This window comes from Nycticebus coucang, chromosome 21 (genome assembly GCF_027406575.1).
Source record: "Nycticebus coucang isolate mNycCou1 chromosome 21, mNycCou1.pri, whole genome shotgun sequence".
NCBI lineage: Eukaryota > Metazoa > Chordata > Mammalia > Primates > Lorisidae > Nycticebus > Nycticebus coucang.
Genome location: NC_069800.1, coordinates 751,783 through 778,973, shown reverse-complemented (window position 1 = coordinate 778,973; position 27,191 = coordinate 751,783). Strand labels below are relative to the sequence as shown.

Here is a 27,191-nt window from a genome sequence, read left to right as displayed (position 1 = left end):
TCCATTTTAATATGGGAACTTATGTGTGTGTTGGGGGGATAGGATGACAGATTGTGATTACTATATGAAGAAATAGGGTACGGGGTAAAGTAAAAGATGAGGTGTATAGTTGGTAGGTGTAGTCAAGGAGAAAATCATTGAAGGAAGAAATGTAAATAGCCATTTAGATAGATATAGGGAGGAGGAACATTTTAGGTAGAGGCAACAAGCACAAAGGTGTTGGGGAGAGCTTGGCCCTCAGAGGAGTAAAAAGAAGCCCTGTGTAACTGGAGCCTAATGAGCAGATGAGGGTGGTAATACTTTGAATCAGAAAGAAAAAAAAAAATTGAAGCAAAGTTAGCTTATCAGGACCTTTGTAGGTATATTAATTACCTGTTGCTGTACAACAAGTTACCCCAAAACATAACAGCACAACACTGCAAACATCTCCTATATCTTCTCTGATTTGGAAATCTGGGAGTGTTTCACTAGATTCTTATAGTTCACGGGGCCTCCTCAGGCCACTCAAGCTTGTTGGCACAGATATGATTATCTCAAGGCTCAGCTACAACTGGAGAATCCACTTTCAAGATTCTTGGAAGTGGATGCTGGCAGCCTCAGTGCTCCACTGGCTGTTGGTCAGATGTCTGCTGTCCATGTGGATCTGTCCACAGGGCTGCTCATAATGGCAGTGGCTTCCTTCAAAGTGGAAGATCCAAGAGAATAGGCAATTGAAATAGCACCCAAAATAGAAACCACAGTCTCTTATAACCTAATTGTTGAAGTAGTGTACCATCATTTCTGATGTATGCAATGGGCCACACAGGCCACCCCTGGTAAGGCATGGGAGGGAGCTACAATAGAGTGAGAATAACAGGAATTAAGGATTACTGGGGACCCCTGATAAGGCATGGGAGGGAGCTACAATAGAGTGAGAATAACAGGAATTAAGGATTACTGGGGATCATCTTGGGGATCTGGGTCCACAAAGCCTTTATAAGGATTTTTTTTCTGAAGGACTTTTGCTGTGGGAGTGGCATAGCATTATTCCTTTTTGGCAAAAAAAATATAATTCTGGCTCATGTTAGTTAGAAACTGGGTTTGAAGTTAGACCAGTATAGAAGCAATAGACTTGATACGAAGTTACTGTTTTAGTCATGACAGAGATAGTGAGGATTTTATCTGAGAAATGACAGCTAAGTGGTTGATGCGGACATACCTGGAATATCCTTTAGAGGTGTTCTAGAGGAGTCACTTTCTGTTCAACACTAAATATCACTTCAGTTAACACTCAACCTAGAACATGGTGGCTGCTATTGGCTCTAATTCTCATTCGCCATATTTATGAAACATTAGGAAAGAGAAAAGTAGTTTTGAAAGTCCAATCCTGTGAGAGATATTTTCAGTCACTAAACAATAGTAGTTACTGTTATCTACTACTCACACTCACACAAGTATGTTATTCCGCATCGTAAATAAGACATGGACAAGTCTAAATAATTTTACAAATACTATATTTCATGTGACTGGCATTAATAACAAAAGAAACCAAGCATTTATTGGGATATTTTAGGCATGCTCTCTTAGATACTTATAACAATTGTAACAATTTTATCATTTTTGTACATGGGTATTCATTAATATTTGTCTCATTTTACAATAGAACTTGATACTTAGAGAAGTTAAGCAATTTCCTCAAGGTCAAAGACTAATTAGTTAACCCTCATTTGGACCTAGATCAATCTTACTTCAAAGTCCATTCTTTTAGCCAGCATGTGGTCTGTTGCCTTTATAATTATTTAACTCTTTTATTTGTTTAATTACCTATTTCATAAAAGGTTTCTCAATCATACAGGTTTTTCTCATCATTAAAGTAGTCCTTCCTTTGTTATGAGTAAATAGTTCCATCTAAATAGCCATTTAGTAAGAAAAGGTATGAATTGCTTAGTGTCCTTCTCAAAATGAAAGGTAACATAAAGAAAAGGGTTTCAGAGTATTTTTAAAATAAGTGATGCCTACACATGCAGTTTTCGAAGCAGATATGGTATTATGAGTAATACCCAGAATGAAAAGGAGTTTCATTTTTGTTGTTTTTGTTGTTTTCCCAAGGCATTGCCTTTGAAAATGTCCACATGAAATTCTAAGTACAGAAGCTTTTAATGGAAGACCAAATCATTAATTTTCTTTTTAAAATAGACGTTTATTTAAAATATTGGATAAGTTCTTCATGGTAGGCATTACTATAAGAGGCTCACAAAGGTCTCATTTATGCAACCCCCTGAGATAAGTTTTTTTTTTTATTTTAAGATGTTGAACCCTGATGTTTAGGGAAGTTTATCATAAGTAATGGCAGAGCTGGAGCTTGTACATGGATCTTAATTCCAAGGGCTGGCTCTATCAGTCTTCCTTACTGCATTCATTGTATTCATTAGGTGCAAAGCTTAGCCTGGAGGTTGGTAAGCAGACAGCAACAAATGTCCTGAGCTCTGCCATTAAAGACTACTTCCAACACTCATTGAACTCTTAGGGAAGAAGATTTGTGCCTTTCTGTGATTTTGGTATCTTTTTCTTAGCAGTTATAACACTATTTAGCATAGAGAAATGTTTCATATTTTTTTACCTTAAATTATTTATTATTCCGTACATTGCTTACATGAACATGACATTCATAGTTTGCTAGAAACATTTTCAATAGATTTAACACTTGAAAACAGCTGTTTTTAGATATATTGACAAAACTTGCACCCATTATCTACTTCTATTGCTTTTAAGTATCTCTCGTTTAAGATTCCATTATTTTCAGGTTGCATTATTTTTCCACACATAACCTAAATCTGTGTTCAGGCTAATGTTTTTAGGAAGTGACACAATTTCTCTCTATCCATTGAAATGCTGTTATTGAGGACAGTCAATTCATGAAAGTTGAAGTACTGTCTATAACCATTGGGGATATTTGAAGTTTTGGATGATCTGGGAGACCACTCTGCCAGAGGGAAGAGCAGATTCTCACCGGGGTAGGCCTCTGAGCTCCTCCTCTGCTGGGTTCTAATTTGACCCCAGCAGCCTGTCCTGACCTGGTGTGGCGGTCCTGGCTCAGCAGCCACTGGATGGTGGATAGAGACCAGGGCTCACAGGAGGTGTGGCCTCTTTCACCCCAGCTGCCGCTAGGGGGCCTTCCCACACCTCCTGGGTCTGGTCAGACCTGGAATGGCGGAGCCTGCAAGACTGGGCACTCCCCGCTGCCAGTACCCAGCACGGCGTTCCCTGTCTTTTGTAGAGGAGCGTCCAGAGGCCACCAGCATGTGGAAGGCCAGTGCCCATCTCCTCTCTGCCTTTTCTGCTCCTGCCTTCTCACTGGCACGAGGTCCGAGGCTAAGGACTCTGAGCAACTTGCACCTGCACTTCTGGGCCACTCTGCCAGGGGAGCTGGGAAAGCCGCACCTATAGGCTCCTACTCAGTCACCTCTAGGGCGCTGGAAGAGCAGCAGGTGCTTTTGGTGAAGGCAGTGGTTCTCAATCTTCCTAATGCCGCAGCCCTTTAATACAGTTCCCGTGGGTGGCAACCCACAGTTTCTCAACCTGTTCTCACCTGGTTCTCAACAGGTTCTCCCCTGGTTAAGGGGAGCCAATGTAGGGTCCCTCCAGTGCATGGGCTCTAGGATCCCGCCGGTATCCCCCAGACCAGACTCTGGAAGAGGCCTAGGGCCAGGAGCTGAACTGCCGCCTCTTCAGTGCCCATGGAGAGGCAGTCACTTCCTCCCACAGCTGTGCTTTAGTACTATGACCCTGTGCCATGGAACTTTCTGTCACAAGCACATATTTTGAACTTTTGCTGTTATTTATGGTAGCATACGTGGCCATTATTCATTTGACATGTGATTAGTGCAGCTGAGGAAACCATTTTAAAATTTCACTTAATTTCTGAGTTCAATTAATCAGACGTGGCTAGTGGCTACTGTATTAAGATAGACAGACATAAAAAGAAAAAGAAGTCATGTAGAGTGTTGGAGTTTGAAACTCATTTGCTGATGCATATTTTTGTGCCACGTTGTTTTCTTTGGAGATGAAGATAATAAATGAACATTCACTACTGAATATCATATTGGGAATAAATTTAGTGAATCTCCCCAAAATATTTGTGTGCTCTGTCTGGCCATGGTACACAAATCTCTGTGTTCCCTTCGGGGTCAGGTTTTCTGAACACACAACTTTGTCTCTAGCAAAAAATAATTTCTATTACTCCATTTTTATCTGGGGTTTAGGGATAATATTCAACATCCCAGAGGGATTTTATTGGTAAGGAAATATAGTGGAAACTTTGAACAAGGTCAGCACTTTTTGGAGTGGAATATGAATTTGAAAATAAATAAAAGATTGGGTGATCTATGTTATTTTCCTTCTTCTTTATTTATTTATTGATTTTTGCTTAAATTGAAGACATAATCAGGCAAGTATTAAGGCCGGATGGTTTTAATAGCTCCATCAGAAAGCCTTGACGCTCAGGAGAGCTTAACAACAACAAAAAGTAGGTCAAGGAGAACAGCTGAACGAAACTGCAGGGAAAGATCCTTTCATGCAGGTGGTTTAGAGAATTGGAAATATTCAAGGCTTTTTATGCTCCTTAAGAGCCTAAGTAAGTTCAGGAGCTACCTCTGCTCAAGATCAGGTTCTTGGTCTGCCTTGTAAGCTGTTTGCCTTTAGGCAAGTCAATCTGTTCATGACTCCATTTCCTTTTCTGTAAAATGTTTGAGTATGAAATAACTTGGGTAAAGTACTAACAACAATGACTGTCACCTGCTAAATTCTCAAGAATATTAGCCACTATTATTGTTATTATTTTTTTGAGACAGAGTCTCACACTGTCACCGTAGAATGCTTTGGCATCACAGCTCACAGCACCCGCAAACTCTTGGGCTTACGTGATTCTCTTGCCTCTTTTTCCCAAGTAGCTGGCACCCACCACAATGCCCAGCTATTTTTTGTTAGCCGTTGTCATTTAGTTGGCCTAGTCCCAGTTTGAACTCACCAGCCTGGGTGTATGTGGCCGGTGCAATAATCACTGTGCGACAGATGCCAAGCCTAGCCATTATTTTTAGTATATGAGGATGGAAGTCATTGATCATACTTTTAGACACTTCCATGTTTTTGGCACCTGTGCTTGAATATTATTGATCTAGGGAATAGAAAATGCTATCACTTTTTCCCCAGGACAGTATATGTGGATGTTTCCACAAGATAGCTATAAGTAGACCACATAGAAACAAAATGTGTGAAACCACACATGAAAGAGTCTTTTCATTCTAAAAGACTTGTAATTACAGTTTTATATGACCTAAATAACAGGCATCATGAAATAAGATTCAGTCTGTAATTCAGTCTTTTTTATTTTATAAAAATCTAATGATTCATAGCAGTAGCATGAAGAATACTTCAATTCAACAGGAAGAAGCTATCATACCACAACCTGAGTGCAGGTGAATTCAGTGCACTCTAGGGGAAGCAGTTCAAACTAGATTCTCCATATGCAGGATTCTATACTTCCTGTAGTATCTTTGTGATCTTTGTAAGTTCTGTTTAAGAGTTTTAGCCATAAATATCTCATGAATCAGAGTTTCAGGGATACTTGCATACATGAGGTCTCTTAGATTTTACTCTAGTTTTGCCACAAAGGTTCTGAATGCTTAAAGGGACCCAAGTCTTCCTGTGTATTCACTTCATCCTACTCAATGTCTTCTGTTCAAATTTCCAGTCTGTCTGAGCAGAAAATATGTCTATTAAATGAAGGGATATGATGGTTTCTACCACGTGGGTCTAAGGAGGATTAGGTGGGAATTTTCTGAAAGCAATTTCACTTCTGTAGTAAAAATAGATCACCTTCTACATCTTGAGAGATTAATATTGATTCTGTCAAACCTGCTTTTTTTTATATTCCTTCTTAGCCTATATTTTTCAATTTAAGCAAGAGTATAAGGGGAGAAAGTTTCACCAAAATCTTAAGGTTGAAAATGTAAAATATTCTATGCTGCTACAGACTAGAAAATCTTATAACCTCTCAGGTGAAAACATATTATAAATTCTTACAATCTCAGGTTTTTTCTGTGGCTCTCTTTTGACATGAAAATTTGATAAACATTTTAATAAAACATGTACAGTTTTGTGACCGTCCTTGAAGTCTTTTTGGAAATAAGTCATAGATAATAAATGAGTAAATTTTTTGTAAAAGTAGTAAATTTAAAGTTAAGACATTTGCTCCAAATGCAAAGCTCAATGAATAGAAAAAAGAAATAGCTATTTTTATGTCCATTTCTCTGTACGTACATGCATGAGGAGTAAATTTTTCACCAAATGTATTAAAGGCTTTTTTGGAACAAGGGAGACAAACACATTACAGTTGACTGTGATGGGCCCTGAAGATCATAGGAGCCTATGAGACAATTATCACAAGTACAAAATCTCCCATAAAATTTAAGAAACAAAATAGCCAGAGGTCCTTTTGTTTTCATCTTTCTAGGTGCATCAAGAACTTCAAGACAAAAAACACAATTAAATTATCAGATATGTGGACAACCAGCTGTTTGGCTGAAGAGGGAGAAGGCAACACTGAGGCTGTGAAGTCCTTCATCTTGGGCTGGCCCACTCAGAACTTTGTGGCCACTTTCAAGTAAGAACCACAGCTTGTCCTATATTTACCTTTCTGAGCTATTGTGGTCATTTCTGTGATGAGAGGGAAAACTTCAGGCAAATTTTATTCCCCAAATTGGTAGAAAGATACCATTTTATTCTGATTGTTTATGAAATCTATAACTGATTTTTACACCTAATTAAACCAATACACTTGTGTGACATGTTTCCCCTAAGAGATTTTGGCTTAAACTATATGAAAAGTAACACCACTATTGGGGACTCTTGTAGTCATTTATCTTGGTTTGGCCAATCTCTTTTAAAGGGGCTCTTCTGTGTCAGTGTCCTGCCATGGGGGCAGGGTCCACTAAGACCTGTGGAAGTGGCAGCAACCGACTGAAGAAATATAATGTTAGAAACAATGGCAAAGAAAGAGACATGAGACAGAGAACAGAATTAAAGGTGGGAAGTCAAGGGTCCATTGACTGTTTGGGGGATTCCAGCAATGGCCCAGAGTGTTTGATCCATTCTGCTTCATAAATATTCATTTGCCCAGAGGGTAAGATGAGGGAGAGAACACAGATGCCAGCACATTCTTTGAGTGAGCATATCAGCTCCTATTGTATTTGTTTTTTAAGGGTTTGAGTAGACTTAAGAAATCTGAAATCTGAGCCTTATAATGAGACTGCATCGTGCTTGAGATCGCACACACAGATTTCTAAGGAGGTGTTAAACTCCATTACTTTCCTGTTTAGTAAAACACCACTGGTGTTAATCTCCTCTGAGGAATCATGGAGAGGCAGGAATTTTCCTCCCATCACCACCACAGAGGATCTTCCTCCAGGATAAGGGATTTAAGCTCTTCCACCCATATCTCAGGGTTTGAGCTACTGCCTTGGTTTCTGCCCAAGGAAAAGCAAATATCCCAAATGGGTGTCTGCTTTGCCTGTTTACTATGCAGGAAATGACCCAGTTAATGTATCTTTCTAGGTCTTTGTCATAGTCTCTTCTGTGGCCATTTTTCCTCAGAGTGCTCACAGACCCAGCCGAGGTGTTTAAAAGCTCTATCCCTATCAGGCTAGAATTTCAGAAAAGGCAGGAAGCTTGCTAGCATTTGGCTAGCTTAAATGTAAACTAGCTGACTTTTCTTTGTTCCAACTCACTCAGCTTATTGTTTAATATTCCTCTGTTTCTGGGGGTGCTCTCCCTTGCCAAGAATGAAGTCTTCGTTCTCCACCCTTCCTGCATACTAAAACAACAAAGGGACTTGAACTTCTAGGGATATTAAAGGGGAGTTGATTGGTCAAACCCTTCAACTCCCTCTTCAACATCCCCTTTCCTAATGGCTAGGTGTTTGTTTTACATACTGAGCCTTTGAATTTCATAAGTCTTTCGAAGCCACTGAAATGGCATGCATGAAGCTAATTTTATAAAATATTCTGATTTAGTTTGCATAACTGGTTTATCCTCCAAATTTTTCTAAAGAAGCAGTTTTTCATCCTACAAACAAAACTGATGTCATGACATACAGGGTTGTGAATTCTGTATCAACTGTTGACTTAGTTTCTATGGAAATGTGGGAGTTGAGAGCAAAGTATAGATTTTAAGGAGTAAACCTCAGTTTTCCAGGATTCATTATTTCCTGGATTGTAGGATTAAAGTATTTGTTTCCTCTTCTCCTGACTGTTCTTAGTTGGTACTTTTCAGTTTGGGGGGAGGCAAAAATCACAGCTGCGAATTTGAACACCTTCAGGATTTGTTTTTCCCTTAAAGATGTAGGGTCCTATACATGAACCTGATGCTTTTCATTCTGCTTTTCTGCCCAGCACCACCAAACTGTTAAGGCTTCATCCAAAAGCCAAAGGACTAAAGTTTTTCAAGCTGTTAACCTTCTCTAGTAAAGACAGGGATATCATGGCATTCTACTCTGCACTAGTGCCATCCACAAGAGTTTTTGTTTTTTCCTTTTTTTTTTTTAATTAAGTTATTGGTGCACAAATCATGAACACATTTATGGCATTTTTGGACTCAATGTGTTGAGTATAGGTACAAATTGGAATGCTTACTGCCACTAATCAACATAGCCTTCACTTCATTTACCCAATTAAAACGTTTAGACATTTGTGTTCTTCACCTGATAGAACCAACTTGTACTTGCAATGTGCGCCATAGGTGTGGTTCCCCTACTAATCCTCCCTCTATCAACACAACCCTTTCCCTTCCCCTCTCCCTCTCCTTTCCTCCTTCATCCTAGGCTAGAGTTGTGGTTCATTTTTCATATGCAAGTGTGAGTCCTTATAAATTGGTTTCGCAGTAGTACTGAGTACATTGGATATATTTTTTTTCTATTCCTGAGATACTTAACCAAGAAAAAATATTTTCTAGCTCCATCCCTGTAAACATAAAAGAGGTTAAGTCTAGATTTTAAGAACTTATTTGGAAAGAACATATGTTTTTATCTTTCCTTGCATGTCTTGTTTTTCATGGCAGACAGCCATAGATATCCTTATTTTCTATTGCTTGACCTCCTTGGAGTTCCATGTACAGAGAATCTATTTGTTGTGATTGTTGTGACCACACAACCTTTTTAATCAAATAATTTTCATGAAGCTTTATAAGAAAGGAGGGGTTGGGGAATGTGGAAACAAGTTTTATATACACTTTATTGCTCAAACAATGTCTCTTGAACCAAGTGGTCAAGGTTAATATCTCCAGTGATGGCATGTGGATATCATGTACTTCTTGATCTAATGTCATGTTAAAAGCAATTTACCTCCATGGTCCTCTCCCCCCCATAGAAAAACATAATTCTATTTTAATAATGAGAAAATTATTGAAGTAACACAAATTGAGAGTCATTCTACAACATCACTGACCAGTATACCTCAAAACTATAAAAGTAAAGAGGCAAAAACAGGGAAAGACTGAGAAACTGTCATAGATCAATTTCTTTTCTTTTTTTTTTCTTTTTTTTTTTTTGGCCCTGGTCACATAATTTATTTGTTATATTCATAAAAATAACATAAAATCATGATTAAAAATTCAAGTAATGCAGAAAAATGACAAGTACAAAGTTTTAAAGTACCCAAGCTTTTCATTCCTACTACAGAAAAGTGGGGGCTATTTAGAAGTATAAATACATGTCACCATTTAAATGCCCTTTTTTATTAATATTAAATCATAGCTGTGTACATTAATGTGATCATGGGGCACCATACACTGGTTTTATAAAGAGTTTGACAAATTTTCATCACACTGGTTAACATAGCCTTCCTGGCATTTTCTTAGTTATTGTATTAAGACAATTATATTCTACATTTACTAAGTTTCACATGTACCCTTGTAAGATGCACTGCAGGTGTTATCCAACAAATCACCCACCCTCTGCCCATCCTCCATCCCTCCTTCCCCTCCCTCTCAATTTCTAAGGAAACATGATAATTAAATGTACTATGGATACTCGATTAGCTCCTAGGCCAGAAAAAGGACATTAATGGAAACCCAGTGATGTCTGAATAAAGTCAAGAACTTACTTTATTTGAAGAATAGTGTCCCAATATTGTTTCTTAGCTTTAAAAAATAGTCATGATATTGTAAAAGGATAACATTAGAGGAAAGTTAAAGTGGGTGAGAAGGATGCAGGGGCTCTCCATCTTATTTTTATTACTTTGCTTAAAATCTGCCATTATTTTAAAATTAAGATTATTTTCTTACAAAAAGGTGTGGAGTTTTGGCTTTTCTGATAATTGCTCTTGAAAAGCATTTCCTTGGGCTCCTTTTCCCCCTAAAGAGAGCTTATTTGAGTGACACGATCACCAGCTTGCCCTCAGCAAGAAAGAACTTAATGTCCTCCATCATTTGAGATAATATTCCAATATGTCTTTACTTTCTTACCTTTAAGACAAACTTCTTTCCCTTCTGAATATTAGTATTATATTTTTCAATGTCTTAAGTGCTTTTACCAACAGAGAGCTAAAGTGTCTTTATAAACTCAAAGATAACCGTTCCTTTTAGAGCACTTTTGTTTTTTATCCTGTAAAATGGTATGATATTAAGAACTATGAAAGAAAATAACTCCTTGATTGTAGGATAGAGCAACAGGAAGGGAAAACCTAAGAAGTTTACACAAATAAGAAGATTATAGAGTTTGCCTGACACAGTTGGTAATTTATTTTTTGAAGCAATGTATGCTATGTTGTCAAACTAGTGAACACCATAGAGCAATGAGAAGTAATGATCTAAAGCTGCAGGCAGTAATCCAGATACATTTCACAAATGTAATGTGGAATCAAAGCAGCTAGGTCCAAAGCAGCACATACTGTATGATTATATTTACTGAAAGTACCAAGACAAGCAAACTATTCTCTGCTATGGAAAGTAGGAATGGTGACAACGACAGGCTGAATAGGAACATCAGTGGACCTTCCATGGTGATTGTCTGTTTCATAATCTGGATGGTGGTCATGGAGGTGTGTTACACTTTAGCTTTGTGCAGAATTCTCTATACATGTTATTTGTCAAATAAAAGTTACAAAATTACTAAGTCTCTTAAAATGAAAGTTTTTTTAATTTCTTTGAATAAAGTGAGTGGGTATAAAGAATATGTCTCATATATTCTCAACACTGAATAAACCCGAGGTTTGACATGAACTCTGAAAATGTGGGCGTTTTAAAAAAGAAAATGTAATAATTGATGAAAGATGGAGTTTGCATCATTAACTATTGGTTGACAAGATGCTATGTGCTTTCTGATGGCCACTTCTGAGATATTGCTTATGCAGAATGTTGCAAAGAAACAAAAATCAGAAAAAAATACAAATACTTCTGAAGTGGATTTTGTTGGATCAAGAAAATAACTAAGGTTTCCAATTTCTCTGAAGAGATTAGCGAGAAGGTTTCAGAGAAGACCACATTGGTCTAAAGTTCATTTTATTTATAAGTTTAAGAATTAAATACAGCTGGAGAAAACTATTAATAGCCATTTAATTCAAAATGAATTGAGCTTAAACAGGTTGTATTACTTGAAGATAAGTTTTCTATGAACTCATTTGCTAAATTATAATTCTTCAGTATGTATTTAAATGTTGACATCTCTGAAAACATTTTGGTTGCTGAGCCAAGATATTTTCGTTCATATGCCAAATTTCGCCTTCACCTCTTTAATCTCAATATTAGGCATACTTTCCATCGCATGATGCTTTAAACTACAAACACAGTACAATTGAGATAACTAATCCAGCTTTACAGATGTGGGAAAACCAAGTGTTGGATTATAAATCAAGTATTCTTGGCACTGTAAGAGCTACCACCCTTGCTCATATAAAACCACTTGTAGAAACTCAGTGAAACAGAGGGTCTGTGTAGAATCCATAAAAAATAATTTACTATAACTAGAGTTGATTTTGAAATTTCTCCAAAAGGACATTTTCCCATTGGGCATCTCCAGAACACAGTTATGCTGAGGTTGCATCTTCCATGTGCAGCTATGTCAGTAACAGCAGGCTGTTTCCATTTTCATCAGGATTGACAATCTTCAATATGCTAGCCTGAGTAGTTTGTGTGATTTTCCTCCTGTATTTTCTCTGATTGCAGTTCTTCACAGGAAAAAGACAAATGGCTTTCTCTTCTTCAGTGGTATGTTTTTCAGCATATATAGTTTTAATCTTTATGATGCAAGAAATGAATTCAACCTTTCCTGCAGAGATGTGCCCCAGATTGTTCTCTTCTCTTAAGTAGAAATTGTTCATTTGTCCTGAAAATAAGGTACCGTATGGAGTATTTGGGTGCTACTACTCGCTTTATATGTTCTTTTCTTACATGTTTGGCTTACTTTCTAGGAAGGAGACTATTACTGTTCAGAACATTGAGGTCTAGTTATTTTATGTTAGCCAGAAAGTAGTCAAGAATATCCTCCCCCCCTTCCTGTCACCTCCTGTCTTCTAATTGGGACTAACAGTTTCCTCAGTGTGTGTATTAAGTTCCCATATCTGGAGGGTTTTTGCTGAGTACCTCAAAAGCCAATTCTTTAGCCCACCATTGTGTATATAGATTTCAATGGTAGATTTAGGCTCATCTGTCAGAACCATAGTTCTTCCCTCCTTCCTCTCCCCTTCTCCTCCCCAAGAAAGAGGTATTCACGATTTGCACTCTGTCGGAGAGCAACATGAGAGGCAAAATGTCATTGCTTTGCTTTGCCCTTGCCAAGTATTACATATGCTTCTGTTGTTATCAGTATGGTGTGGACCTGTCCAGAGAAGGCAGGGAAGCTATAAGGATAAAATGTTACCCAGAGCTGCCTTAACCTGCTTATGCTTCTTAAACCTCACTAGACATGGAGGCCCCTATTCTTTTATGCGCCTTAGTCCAACATCCCAATTTCTGTTTATTTTCTTCCAACCTAGAAAGCGATCTGATTTTGCTGAGTCTTATCTTATGTCTATAAGCATTGCACATGAGGATATTGAATATATTAGCAAAGCAGATTGATTTTGAAAATAATCTCTCAGCAAATTCCATCTAACTCAGTGTTTGCATTTGATTAGGAACATCGATCTGGAAAAAGTCAAAGATGACCCAAAGAACATTCCGTTAAAAATCTACACTCAAGATGTTGCCAATTGTGTCCATGTAAGTGATTATCAGGCAGTACATTTAAATCCAGGTTTCTGCATAAATCACATTACTGGGGATAATGCATGTAAGAGAGACAGACAGGCAGACAGGTGGACTGTGTGTGTGTAGCACAGGGAAAAATGCATTTTCCTAGGTGTATCTATGTCTTTGTATCTATGCAAAGCAAACTCTGGAGGACAGGAAGCAAGAGAAGCTTATCTTAGCTACAGTATTTGACATTTACACTCGGAAGGAACACCGCCTGTCAGAGGTCTCTTTAGTTTCTGTGCACGACTGTTTCCTGGATCTCATCAACAGCAGCTGCAGGGAATGGTAGTAAAGATATTTCCACAAAGAGCTATTTCCTATTATTATTTATTATTATTTCCTATTATTATAAAGAATTTTTTCCAACTTGTCAATTCTGAAGTAAAAAGTGGTTTTGAAAAGTGTGTTTTTTGAGTTGTTATGGATTGAATTGTTCAGGTTAATAAGTGAATGATGTGGGAAAGGTGACATTTTTAGGGGATTAGGATTTTTCTGCCCCAATTTTTTGCAACATGGGTCAAATAAATATTGTTTAACTGTAGTTATAATATATAATTGATGACTGATTTTACTACAAAATCCAGGATGTTATCCATGATGAATTAGATGGAATTTTATGAATAATCTTATGATACTATATCCTGTCATAGTTCACCACAGCTCTAGCACACAAAATGGTTTCATTTGTGGAAAACTATGAAGTGAAGAATGGCTATGTTTTGGCTAAAAAGCAAAACTTATTCAAATGTTCTGAACAAGACCCATATGCCAGATATGATTTCTTGAGTGCAATACTCAAATTTTTAAGGCACTAAAGTACAGAGATCTTCTGTAGAAAAGTGGAAATAAATATATTGTTATTACCATCTGATTTGATTCAATTGGTATGGTGGTTTGTTATTGTCACAAGAGGATATTCAAAGAAAACCCCATAAATTTTTTGGAACACTTTTTTAAAATGTGAGTTCTTGAGAAAGGAATGATGTTCCACTCTTCAGTTAGGAAAAGATGAAAGATATGGTGGGTCGGGTGCTCTGTTGATACCACTAGTCCCCTAGAGTGTCATGGATGATTTGACACACTCTGTCCATTGCTCTCTGAAGCAGATTTCATGGCAAGCGTCTCTCTGCGGAGCTCTGCTTGCAGAGTGATTCCCCCACTTAGGAGCACTTGAGGGGAAGTACTGTCTTCTTCCTTTAGCTGTGCACAACCTGTCAGTGAATACTGCTATTGTGCAACCAAATAGCACCTTATCCATTTGTGTTTGTTTGTTCGTTTGTTTTTGTTATTCATTAGCTAGAGAGCTCTGTCAGGTGAAATTCACTTTTTTAGTCTACCACAAAGGCATCTGGGCATGTACACTTTCTGTAAGTATGATTCTGAACATGTATGCCAATTAATAAGAAAAACTATTATTAAGTAGGTAATTGGGAAGATAGATGCTTTACTTTATAAAAAACTCCATAAGATAATTTTTTTAAATGGATTGGTTTTAGACTTAACAAAAAGCAGAAACCTTTATTAAAATCAATTCTTAAGTCAAAGCCCAGTATTTAACATTCCTGTGACACGTCAGGCAAAAAAGTCTCTGGGTTGGGGCTTCAAATCTTTTTTTTTTTTTTAAATAAATCATAGCTGTGTACATTAATGTGATCATGGGGCACCCTACACTGGGTTTATAGAGTATTTGACATATTTTCATCGCACTGATTAACATAGCCTTCCTGGCATTTTCTTAGTTATTGTGTTAAGACATTTATATTCTACATTTACTAAGTTTCACATGTACCCTTGTAACATGCACTGTAGGTGTAATCAATCTTCCCTGTTGTGCTCTCATTCAATTTGGCATAATCCTTGACGATACCAAGATTATGATTTGAAGTAGATACATTTCAAATCCTTTATATAAATAAAAATTTCTTAACAAACAACTTTAGAACCAATTTGTCATGTGAAATAATTGGCTTATGGAAAAGAATTACTGTTAATGGAGAAATAACTGATACATTATTTGTAGATTTTCCTTAGCTTTATTATCATATCTTTAAAATATCATTATATTCTCATTTATGATACTTATTTGTAAATTTAAGGCCCTCTCTATCATGAACATAGCCCAAATAACTGATTTGTTATAAAACTTAGGTATATGGAAAAATATTTCTTTCCTTTATAACATATCATTTTTCTCGATTTGACTGTTGCCTATTTGGAATTTTGCAAGGTCCAATGATATGCTTGAGTCTTGCTGATTTTTTTTTTAATCTCCTTTTTAAATAAGTGTTTCTTACTATTGTTTAGCATATACCTATGACAGACAGATCATAGACTCTATGGTAGAGTTGTTAATAGAACAGAGATATCTTAAATTTTCAATTCTTTCTATGAGAGGGATTGGCTATGGAAAGTAGCCACAGTGTTTGACACATAGAAAATTCTCAATAAAAATGTAAATATATTTTTGTGAACAGTTATTATTCATGTTTTGCCTAAACTGTCTTTAAGCCTTTCAAGGAAATAAAAGCCTGGACTGTAAAACCAGTACTCAGGAAAAGAATAAAGGTTCAGCTTTCTCTGTACTTTCCCCATTACGTTATGGGAAAACAAATATACAAATGAGGCAGTGTGGATTTTTCCTTGTTTGTTGATTTTACTTTGATTGGGAGCTGTATCCCTGTACTGTGCCAAAAATACATTTGGTCCCCTATTTACTTGCTTAAGCTTTAATACTTTTCGGCCACACAACTTTAAATTTCAGAGAAATATTATATTAAAAGGTACAATTTATAAGGGAATACATGTAAATTATTATCAATTGTGTTCTACTGAAGCTTGTGATTGACTCTTTTCATAAAAAATCAAGACTACTTCTTCAGTTGATTTAAAATCTTTATTCACAGCTACATTTCTCATTTCTTTTTTCCTACAGTATAAAACCATAAGAGTAAAGAACTCGCACACGGCCAAAGAAGTTGTGAAGATGGTTTTTTCAATTCTAAGAGTAACCGTAAGTTACTCTGCTGGATGATCTTAATTAGAAACACACTGATATTTTAAGTTCATAGTAATCTTATCCCTTTCATCAGAAGACACCTGATTATTAAAGATACCATTACTTTGTCCCTTAAAATGTAGAAATTAAAATGAATAAGCTTTAATATTAGCTTAATATATGGTGGCATTCTTCCAGTCTTATTTTAGATTTGTGTAAACTGCGGGTAGAATGAGATTGGACTATAATTTTCAAAAATAATATGCACCTTGATTGTACTATGAGAATTGTACAATATAATATTTTTATGTAAGATCCGTGTTGACAGAGTTTGAACTCCTTTTTCTCCTTCCTACATGACGCTATATTTCTACTGCTCCTCCATGCAACTATCCTGTTATTTCTCCAAGGTTCAATCAGTCTCAGAAAGGCCAATTCTCAAGGATTTTCTCAGTGTACCATTTTACATAAAGTAACATTGGGTGACAACACATCCTGAGAATGAGCTGGCTAGTACCTCTAATAAATCAGGAAATAAAAAAACAATTTTTGTGTTAGACACTAGATTCAAAGAGCTGTAGTGTGTACACCATACTCCTTTCTGTTTTGCCTTTAATTTTTGTCCCTTTCCATTTTCTGTGACACAGGTGAGTGTTTTGAAATTGTAGTAGTAGAGAAGATGAGAGTATTCAAAGATGAGGTAGAGGAAAGAGAACTGGAAGGTTTTCTCATTGTGTCTCTATCCATTATATAAACAGCATACAATGAAAGAGTACCTTTTGTTAAAGGGAATGAATTAAAAAAAAAAAAGAAACTAAAGGAATCACTGTAAAAATGCCATTCCTCAAATGAGGCTCTCTGATATTAGAGCACACTAATGCTATTATATGACATAATGCACACCTAAGATACACCATGATATCATTATATGTATGTTGATTTGCTTGTTTGTGGTGCTATAGGAAGGCACAACTACATCAGGGACTTTACCAAAGCAATGCAAACATTGTAACTAAATTATTTGTTACCCTCATTATCACACTGAAAAAAGAAAGACTAAACCATAGGACAACCAAAATTTTGGATAAGAAATCTGCTTTCTTTCTTACATGAGATTTGTAATATAGTTAAATGTATATGAACTGAGTAAAGCAGGCACCTCTGCATTGATTTTTATTCTTTACACCTATATTTAAGGGAGGAGATAGTTTCAGGAGTAGAAAGGAAGATGAATAACATGATTTATTTTCTTATCCGGCTCTTAACCTTTGAATAAAATTGTCAAGCTTTTCAGGAAAAATATCTATTACTTTTAATAAGAATTGAGGATATTTGGTGATAGCTATTGAACGGGATTTTTAGTTTGTCTTCAGGTGCCACAGGAAACAATAGATTGTGTTAGATTTCTCTTCAAATTTATTTATTTTATTTTTTATTTAAAGTTTTTTTATTATTATTAAGTCATAGTTGTGTACATTAATGTGACCATGGGGCACCATACACTGGTTTCATAGACCATTTGACATATTTTCATATTCTTCTTAGGAAAGTATCTCAAGAATGGAAAAAAAGTAACCAATGTACTCATCCCTACTATGAAATGAATTTATGGCTTTCATATGAAGGCTATAACCCAGTTACACTCTTCATATATACATTCAAAATTTTAGCCAGGAGACATGGCAGGGGCAATGTCACAAACTGAATGTTTTGTGGAGGCAAAGGGGAGTGGTTGTAAGATATTCATCAGAGCTAGAATTCTCCATTATAAAGGTAGGCCATGATTTTTAATCTGAATTTCAAGGCTAGGATATGAAATATTGCCAACAGTTTTCTCTATTCTAGCTGTATTGGAACCATTTTTATTTTATCCTTCCTAGAGGATTCAGCAAAATCTGATGAATTAGTATAATGTTTTTTCAAGTGGAGTTCACAGTGCTGTTGGGTCCTAACTGTAACAGTGAACGATTGTATTGTTTTCCGTGACTACTAGGGTTATTTTCTAGGTAGAATTCTTGTTCTTTTCTGTCCTCAGTGCTTGACTTAACCATACTCAAGCCAGTGGAAACTGTGCCAGCTACCTATCTTCTCAAAGCCTGTTGGTAATTCTTCTGCTCAGAAGTAGCTGAGCTAATAATCAGCATTTGCCTTTTTACTTTGTCATCACAGACACAGCAGCATTTGTGTCTTTCTGGATAACAAGGTTGTCTTTTCAGAGCTGTACTGGATGTCCAGTATTCTCTGAGAAGTTTCAATATTAAAAAAGTCCAGGCTTTCAAGAGGAAATTCACCTTTTAGAAACAGGAAGTTTGTTCTTTTTTTGTTAGTGAGCCGACCTCCAATTTGACATTTTATGGCCTGCCTATACAATGAGGGCCTGACTCCACTTCAGCTCATGGATCCTGAGCCATCACTGGATGGAGAAAAGCAGGATTCCTGAGTCCTCTACTGGGGGCTGGGGAAAGAGACACTAGTTCTAGGAATCGGCATTTACATCTTCAGAATCCATCTCCATCCTCTTCAACATGATAAGAATTTATAGTATCCATAATTTTCCTTTTGCAAAGAATACAATGTCACAAACTATGTCCTCATTTAGTCAACAAGCTTGAAAGATTTATTATAACTTTCAATTCTTTTATCTCCAAGGGCTCAGACACAGATTACCAGTTGTGGGTAAATTCTGGAAAGAAAAAGGAAAGATATCCCCTTGTTGGTAAGGGTTTGCAAAAGTTCTTTATTTGACATTTTAATTGTAATGTGACTTGCACACATCCCTTGTAGATTACCAGCTTCCTATTTTGATAAATGAGTTTGTTTTATTGCTGTTATGGAAAACTCCTTGTGCTCCATTTGCTGAATGTTGCTGTAGTAATTGATAGGAATGGAACATTGCATTTTGTGCCTATGCCAGGTGGAAAGGAAGAGTTAGTGTTCAGGGAATTACATTCATTAATAAGAGAGGAATAGAAGGGAACATAATCTCTGCAGTTTAAAATGTCAAAGCACAATGGTATTTGAGGATGACACTAAGAGAATGCAATCACTTAAAGTGTGACAACCACAATCTCATTGTAGTCAGGTGACTAGGATTTAGTTTGTCTAGTATGTAAATTTCTTTTTGTATCTGTTTATTGTGTTTCTAATGCCCTGATCACTTTATTCTGATCATTACCTGGGAAAAGCAACCTCAAAGGGAAGCAGTAAGAGGAAAGCCTAAATCAAGCCAGTTCCATTACTATTGAGTGACTAATTATGCAACCTATAAAGAGTCATTAAAAGTCTTTCACAGACAGACATTATATGGTAGATAATAGTAAAGATAGTGATGCTTGACATAGTGTAATGTTCCTTGTTCCTTTTGTTTATGTAACGTTAGCCGCTAATGGTTCCTTTTTTGACCCTTATTATACTAGTGTGAGAGGTAGAGTGAATGCCTGGTTAATGTCAAAGAAAAAACAAGAATACCTTTCAATGTTTTCACATCCAAACACAGGAAGGCTCAACATTATGTAACTCCCCAAATCATCTCCATATTTATTCCAAACAAGGTAGCCTTAAGGTACTAATTCCTCCCTAATTGCTCTTCAAACTACTATGGAAGGACTACCAGCCTTATGCAGGCATCTCTAACTGCAAGCATGCAAATGATCATTTAGTCAACAAAAGGGTTCTTTCAAACAAAAGTTCCAGGAGTAAGGGCAGTATGTTCTGTTTGTAGCACACCTGGTGACAGCACCAGTCAGTCTGAAATGTACACTTAGATTTTTCTGTGTAGGACACGAATACCCATACGGAATACTGATGAGTCACCTTCGAGACAGTGAATTCATGAGGAGAGGACCAAAGTTCACAACCAGCACTTTGACCTTCCAAGAGCTCTCCCTTATGGAAGAGCTCCCTCCAGAAATACAGTGCCATTTCAGCCTCAAGCCAAAATGTTGGGCTGCAGCCCAGCAACACCGAGGTGAGTTGCTCCTCTTCTTTCAGAGTCCTCTTTCAGGAAGCAGTAAGAGGAAAGCCTAAATCAAGCCAGTTCAAGCCTAAATCAATCAGGTCATTTTGCAACACATATTTAGTACAAAGGCAACGACTCAGACATCTCATTAGATCACATCAGGTACATTTTTCATTCAAACATACTATAGTTTTTAAAGGAAAGCTGAAGTTTTAGGACAGGACAGTTTTATACATCTGCAATAGGCATGCCTGGCTTATAACTAGGAGTTCATGGCAATATGATCTTTCCCTTCTTTCTTCACCGTTCTGTTCCCTTTCCCTCGTGCCTACTGCAGAGTCCAAGGCACTAAGTAAATTCTGCAGTGCTTCTGTGCCTACTTGTACCGTGATACACACCTACCGTGTGTTCCCCCGAGTGGTCACGTTCTCACAGGAGGCTGTCAGTGATGGGTACTAGAAGATTGTGATGCCCAACCTGGCCCCTTGTACTGATAATTACGTGGAGGCTAAGATGAGTCTTCCACAGAAGTCTCTTCTAAGCCTAATAATCTAGTAGGGATTGACAATGTACATCATCCAAAGTTGAGAATGCTAAAAGTGATATTCAACATACCGACATCCTAATTTATCCTAGTCTATATATGAGACATAAAACTTCAGTCAGAAGTAAGATTCTATCAGAAACAGAAGAAAGTAGTAACAGAAAAATATGAGTGGGAGGGTAAAATATTGATGCTGAATTTCTGCAGTCCTTTGTCGGTTTGAAATAACTAGGCTATCCAGCGAACAGTGACATTGCATTTTACAAATGAGCAAACTCAGGTTCAAGGAATATGAAGTTTAAACACAAGGCATGAAGCACTTCCTGACATGTGACAGATTATAATAATCAACTGTGCTTCAGATGAAATTCAGAAGTTCTTTATCTCTCTAATATCCAAAGTATGTGGCATTAACAAAAACATTTCTCACAGTGAATTAACCTTATCATAGAATAACACTACTTTAATAAAAAGCTATATGCTATCCACATTTAGAGAAAACAGATTATATCAGAAGTCATTATAAAGGCTTTTCTTGCTTTAAGTGGGAATATACACCAGAGGCCTTTTAAACAGTACCTCCTCTAGCACATTTAAATTGTTTAATTTATGATTTTATTATTGGGCTACATTATTTATAGTTTCTGAAATAATTGCAACAGCAATGTGAATCTAATTTCCTGTTCCCCCCCACGTTTTTAACATTTTATTGGACAAAGAGCATTGTTAAGTGCCCTCTCTTCTCTTCACCCAGATGTCATTCCCTGACTTATTCCTTATGGAAAGACTGGATTCCTTCTGCCTCCTTTTCAACCTACTGAGCTCTACCATTTTCTACACCCATTAGTTCCCTCATATTGTTTATTTTATCTGACAGAGCATTTATTTCTCACTTGTGTGAAGTACAAATGTAGATGTCTTGGGGAAGATGTAGAAAGACATCTGTCCTCTTCAACCAGTCTCTTCTTTCATAAATCACAAGGTCCAGGTGGCCCCTTGAATTACTGAGTGAGCCTCTCCCATCTTTCATTCCCTCCTTAGCCAACTTGAGTTCTAATATTATCATGAGACTCTATGTCTTCCAGATAACCTGTATTTTCTTGACTTGCTTTCCTAATTATTTCCTGGAAACATGCTATGTCTGGTTAAAGTCTAAGCACCGCTAGAAGAAATTATACAATATCAGGGTAGCTTGGTATCACTAAAGACCAATTTTAGTTGAACACTCCACTGGGTATTCTTAGCTTGATTTCTCTGAGGCAGTTTCAGACTACTTGAATCGACTTCATTATACACATCCCCACACACATGCACATCCAACTCCTGCCTCTTTCTTTCTTTTTTACAGACAGACTTTCACTTTTTCACCCTTGGTAGAGTGCGGTAGCATCACAGCTCACATCAACCTCCAGCTCTTGGGCTTAGGTGTTTCTCTTGCCTCAGCCTCTTGAGTTGCTGGGAACACAGATGCTTTCCAAACACCCAGCTACCTGCCACTTTCTATTGATGGTCTGACTTCATGCTGTATGTTTCACTTAAGCGATGGGTAAATCAGTAGATCAGCCATCACAGACGTCCTCATCTTGTGGACTTCAGCTATATTTACATAAATTGAATTTGCACTATCCATCTTTTTTTATTGATGGCATATTGGGTTTTTGGACCATTAGCTTTTTTGCTATCATTCTTGGGTCATTTTGTATTATTAGGTCATTTGATGAGATATTATAGAGATACTATGGTTTTTCATCCATGAAATTGTGAGCTCAAAGAAGGCAGAGGTTTCGGTCTTTTTGTTCACTTCTATATTTCAAATACCTAGAACAGTGCCTGACACATACAAGTAAGGACTTACTGATTGAATGAAAAAATTCATAGACCTGCCATATGCTCACAAGACACACAAAGAAAATAGCTAGCCTCAAAAGAGTAGTCTTTCCTACTCCTCTACCTTAATACCTATGTTGTCCAAAACTACCTTTTTAGATCCCTTGTCAGTTTTAGTTTAATGAGTTTGACTAATAACTGGGGGTCAGGAACTGTAGGAGTTTTTCTCAGGTTTGTTGATGATTTGCTAAATTGATAGCATCCTCTCTTTGGTTCTCTCTCTTGGAAATTAGGATAATAGTGACCACACATTAGGCGATTGATGCTAAATGGGTTCAGGGATGGAATATTTATAGACCGATGTTGCCAAGGTCTCCCAGAGGATCACATCTCCTGTGCAACTGCAAAACCGTACAGCCACTTACACATTATTTAATATAGAGCCATTGGGTAGAGAATGCTTTATAGAACACAATTTGAATCAAAGTTGGCAAAGCTTTCCGTGTAGAACTAGCTAGTAAAACTGCAGGTCAATACAAAATATCAAAGCTATTTTACCTAAATACTTACACAATTCTTTGCTTGATGGAATTTAAAATATTAACCATTTTGTGCAACTTTTTATAGCACGGGTCTACAAATGAGAAGTGAATGCTTGTGAGATAGCGTTTCAATGTTGATCTAATCATCAACATTGATGGCAAATAATCTCATCTGTAATGAGTTTTTGAAATCTCATCTTGCAAACATCTTTCACCCATAGGAATTGCCAAAGACTGATATCATTTTACAAGAATTGACCATTAGTTGAGCATGTTTCTCTCTTGGATTGTAGAATTTTGTTAGATTCCTCATTTAATATTTGTCTTTTAGCATAAAATCACCTGTTCCTCGGATCTCCTTTCCCTGTCATTGCAGGGTTCTCTTTCATGTTTTCCACTTTTGAGAACATTGGAGATTTTCTTCCTGTGGGGATTTAGATGGCCAGAATAAATTTCCTAAATAAAGTTGTAATTTTTATGATTATTGTCATGTAAGCATGAAGTTTTAAGCCTTGTTTAATATTCAGTAGCCTTATTTAAACATGAAAGTAAACATTACTCTCAATCTTACCAGATTTATTCAAGGAATCTAGATTCACATGAATTCAGTTAGCTGAATGATGTTTATAGTAACAGCAAGTTGTTATCAAATGTTGATAATGAGAAAGGAAAGGCTATGCATTAGAAACTATGCAAGATAGTGAATGTTACTGAATGCTTTTCTCAGTCCCAGAGGCAACCTGAACTCTCAGAACAGATACCGTATACCACAAAGATATTTAAGATAAAGGAAAGGATTCAATTTCCACTTTATCTTCTGTCAACATTCACACTATCACTGCCATAGAAGTTATCAGAGCATTCTTCCTAAAAAGTTTGTGAAAGCTAAAGAAGATCAACTCTGACAGTTGTAGAAAGAACAAAATGAGGTTAACTATGAGCTAACCAGACTGAGTACAACTATTAAACATACACATTAATGTACATATGAAAACAGACATTTACACAGATTGACATTGCTGAAGACACAGGAACCCGTTATTGTATTTGAGATTTTGTTTTCTACTTTTGGAAAAGGTAGCTTTTAGGAATATTAAGGCAGGAGGAAAGTACTTTAGATTAGCATTTTTGATAGTCCTTCCTGTCTGCATTCCTCTTGAAGGCTGTGAAATCCCATGGATGCTGAGGGGAAGTCCTCTTATGAGGAGGAGAAGATTCCTATCTTGACAGCTGAAAGAAAGATTGCTGTGACCCATGCCCTGGGCAAAGTAGTACTTTTTAGACATATTTCAAATAATCCTATCATTAAGCCTCTGAAGAATTCCTTTTTAAAATTAATTTTAATAATGAGGAATGAGGGCAAGTTGATTGCCCAAACGAGTTTCTGAATCAGGAGTCTATGTGGATTCCTTACCCCAGAGGCAAAGAGCTACACACCAGAGTATATGAATACGGTGATGCACTTACTGCATCCCAAGAAAGGGAAGTGCAGATGATCTGGCAGAATGATGTTAAAACCATCTACCAAAATGACATTAATATGTTTATCTTTTCACTACTTTTAAAGTATTTGATTTAAATAGGTTATTCTGAGGATATGAAATGCTAAGACACATTAGCAAGTCTTCTGAACAATACGGAAGACTTTCTTAAGATTAGCATTTGACACTGCTGGCTATGTCCTGCACCAGAAGACCATCTCCTTCACTGTTTCATTATCAGAGAATGGTGGTAGCTAAAGATCTTCTCTGGGTAGCTTTGTTTGGTGTCATAAAAAAGAATGTCACACAGCCAGAGTTTCATGACTGATTTTCTTTCGTTCTTACTGGCGAAATAGGGCCCACTCATGACTGGGGACAGCCTCGTCATATGGCTCCTCACACTTTCGTTCCAAGAACCATAATTGCAGGCTAGTTTGAATCTGCTCTACAAATGCAAGCTTCAAGGGTCATCCAGAGCTTTGGGCAGGATGTACTCACAATGTTTGTCTTTTTCAGTATCAGGTGTTCTCTTTCTGGGGTCCCCCCTCCCTTTGCAGCTGCTGTGGGTACCTCTGTTTTGCTTCACTAGATCTTCAAGCCTGCAAGAGAAGAGGCCTCTCTCTGCATTTTATTCACTCTCACTACCCTGAGGCCTGCCTTCAGACTAAAACCTCTAGAAATGTAATACACGTCCAGTGATATCACATTCCCCTGTCTAGGTGTCAAACTTACACCTCTAGTTCTACGTTGTCTGGGTCACTTTACTGCCTTCCAGTGAGTTGATTTGTGTTTGTTTTCCAGAGCGTGCACTTGTTACCTGTTTCTATGTGTTGTGGGGAAGTAGCAGGGCTTACCCACTTTTCCAGGAAGTGGCACCTCAAGAGAGCTATCTTTTTATGTATCAAATCTTGTGCATATCTTCTAAGTTTCAGAGAAAATAAAATTTGGCACAGATAATACCAAAAACACTTTTACATTTGGCATCCCAAAATTATATCTTCCAGTTGACTTTTCTTCTTTCTGACTATTTGGTTTATGCTTTATATTTCTAATAGAATTTCACTTCCTTTTCTAGTTTTGTTCAATAGTAACTTCTTGAGTATTTCATCTATGCAAGACACTATGGTAGATTCTCTATCAGTCGAAATCTTGTCCATTCCAAATACAAATCACATGCAAATGCCTTCAAGATTGTGCTTCTGTGTGCTACTGGGTAGTGGTGATACACGTCCCTCTGAATGCCTTTGGTAGTGGGTTCTTCCCTTACGAAAATTTATTTGTTCCTATGTTTGCTTTTATTCCCACCATGATTAGTCTCCTTTTCTGTGAAATAAAAAACTTCATTTATAAGGGCAAGTCTCAAGTTTGCATCCATTCTTGCTTCCTGAAACATACTTTTTAATGTTGGTAACTGAAAAGAAACATAAAAGTATTTGTAGTATCAAAGGAAGTAAAAAAAATTGTAGGACGTTAACTTCCTGTCTGTGTTCTTAATAGTAGAGTGGGACATCAGGTAACAAAACACTCTGTGGAACATCTTAGCAGAAATAACTTATCTCCTCCTTCCCTTCCTCTTCCTCTTATTCTTTATTCTCTTCCCATTCATTTTGTCTTTCTCTTCCTTCAATTCTTTGTTCCCTTCATCTTGTCCTTCCCAAGTTCTCTTCTCACTTTCTTTTTCCCATTATTTATTTATGATCAAATTCAAACCTTTTCACATGCTTAGTCCTCATTTAAATGGGAAAATATGTGTGTTTATATGCAACACTTTTTGTTTTAAGTTTTTTCAGCCGGAAGGAAAACTTTTCTTTCACCTTTGACAATTTACCACCAAAACTCAAGTAAACAGAATGATGATGTTTCTGAAATAAAGGGGAAACCCAAGTATTTGATTATGTTTTCTATGAGCCTTCTTTCATTTATACACTATTGTAATGTAACCTGAGAGTTTGACTAGTCAATGACAAAAGATCTAGGAAAGTTTTTCTGTCTTTGAGCCTTTGTAGCAAACATACTTCCAAATGGAAACTGTGGTACTAAGGGAAAGTGAGATGAACTAGTTTTGCTAATGATATCCAATTCCATTGTTAGATTTGGATCACATGATATCTACAAGAACATGTATCATCAACTGGGCCTGCTGCTGTCATTCTGTCACTAAACTGGAGAACTCACCTGTGTCACCACCATCTTCTTCTCCTGCCCTAGGGAAGTTCTTCGGAGTTGCCCTGCCGAACATTTGCGACTATGGCGATATTCCTTTACCTCTCTACGTAAGTCTCATTTTCATAGTAAAATAATGGAAGGGGATTTGGCAAGTGAGAGTTCTGGGAGAGAAATCTTTCCCCAAATGGATAAAGTGTAAAAACTCTTAGTTTTGTCTAAGGATCTGTATTAATAATAATTTTGAGTATAAAAATCTGATGTAGGACAGTGCCTGTGGCTCAGTGAGTACAGCGCCGGCCCTTATACCGAAGTGGCGGGTTCAAACCCGACCCTAGCCAATAAATGGAAAAAAAGCTGTTGTAAATGTTGTAGGAGGCCACACCTCGTGGCTTACAATGGTAATCCTAACACTCTGGGA

The 27,191-nt window shown here is 37.0% G+C and overlaps 1 protein-coding gene across 1 annotated transcript in view; it reads left to right on the top strand.

Moving 5' to 3' along the window:
• Positions 1-27,191, top strand: part of LOC128574161 (rho GTPase-activating protein 20-like) — a 51,474-nt gene that overhangs the window by 5,498 nt on the left and 18,785 nt on the right. The window contains exons 4-10 of the mRNA XM_053574828.1: positions 6,491-6,640; positions 12,193-12,234; positions 13,143-13,227; positions 16,193-16,270; positions 18,905-18,971; positions 20,034-20,222; positions 26,699-26,880. Coding sequence (XP_053430803.1) covers positions 6,491-6,640; positions 12,193-12,234; positions 13,143-13,227; positions 16,193-16,270; positions 18,905-18,971; positions 20,034-20,222; positions 26,699-26,880 — 793 coding nt within the window. The remainder of the gene's footprint in view (positions 1-6,490; positions 6,641-12,192; positions 12,235-13,142; positions 13,228-16,192; positions 16,271-18,904; positions 18,972-20,033; positions 20,223-26,698; positions 26,881-27,191) is intronic.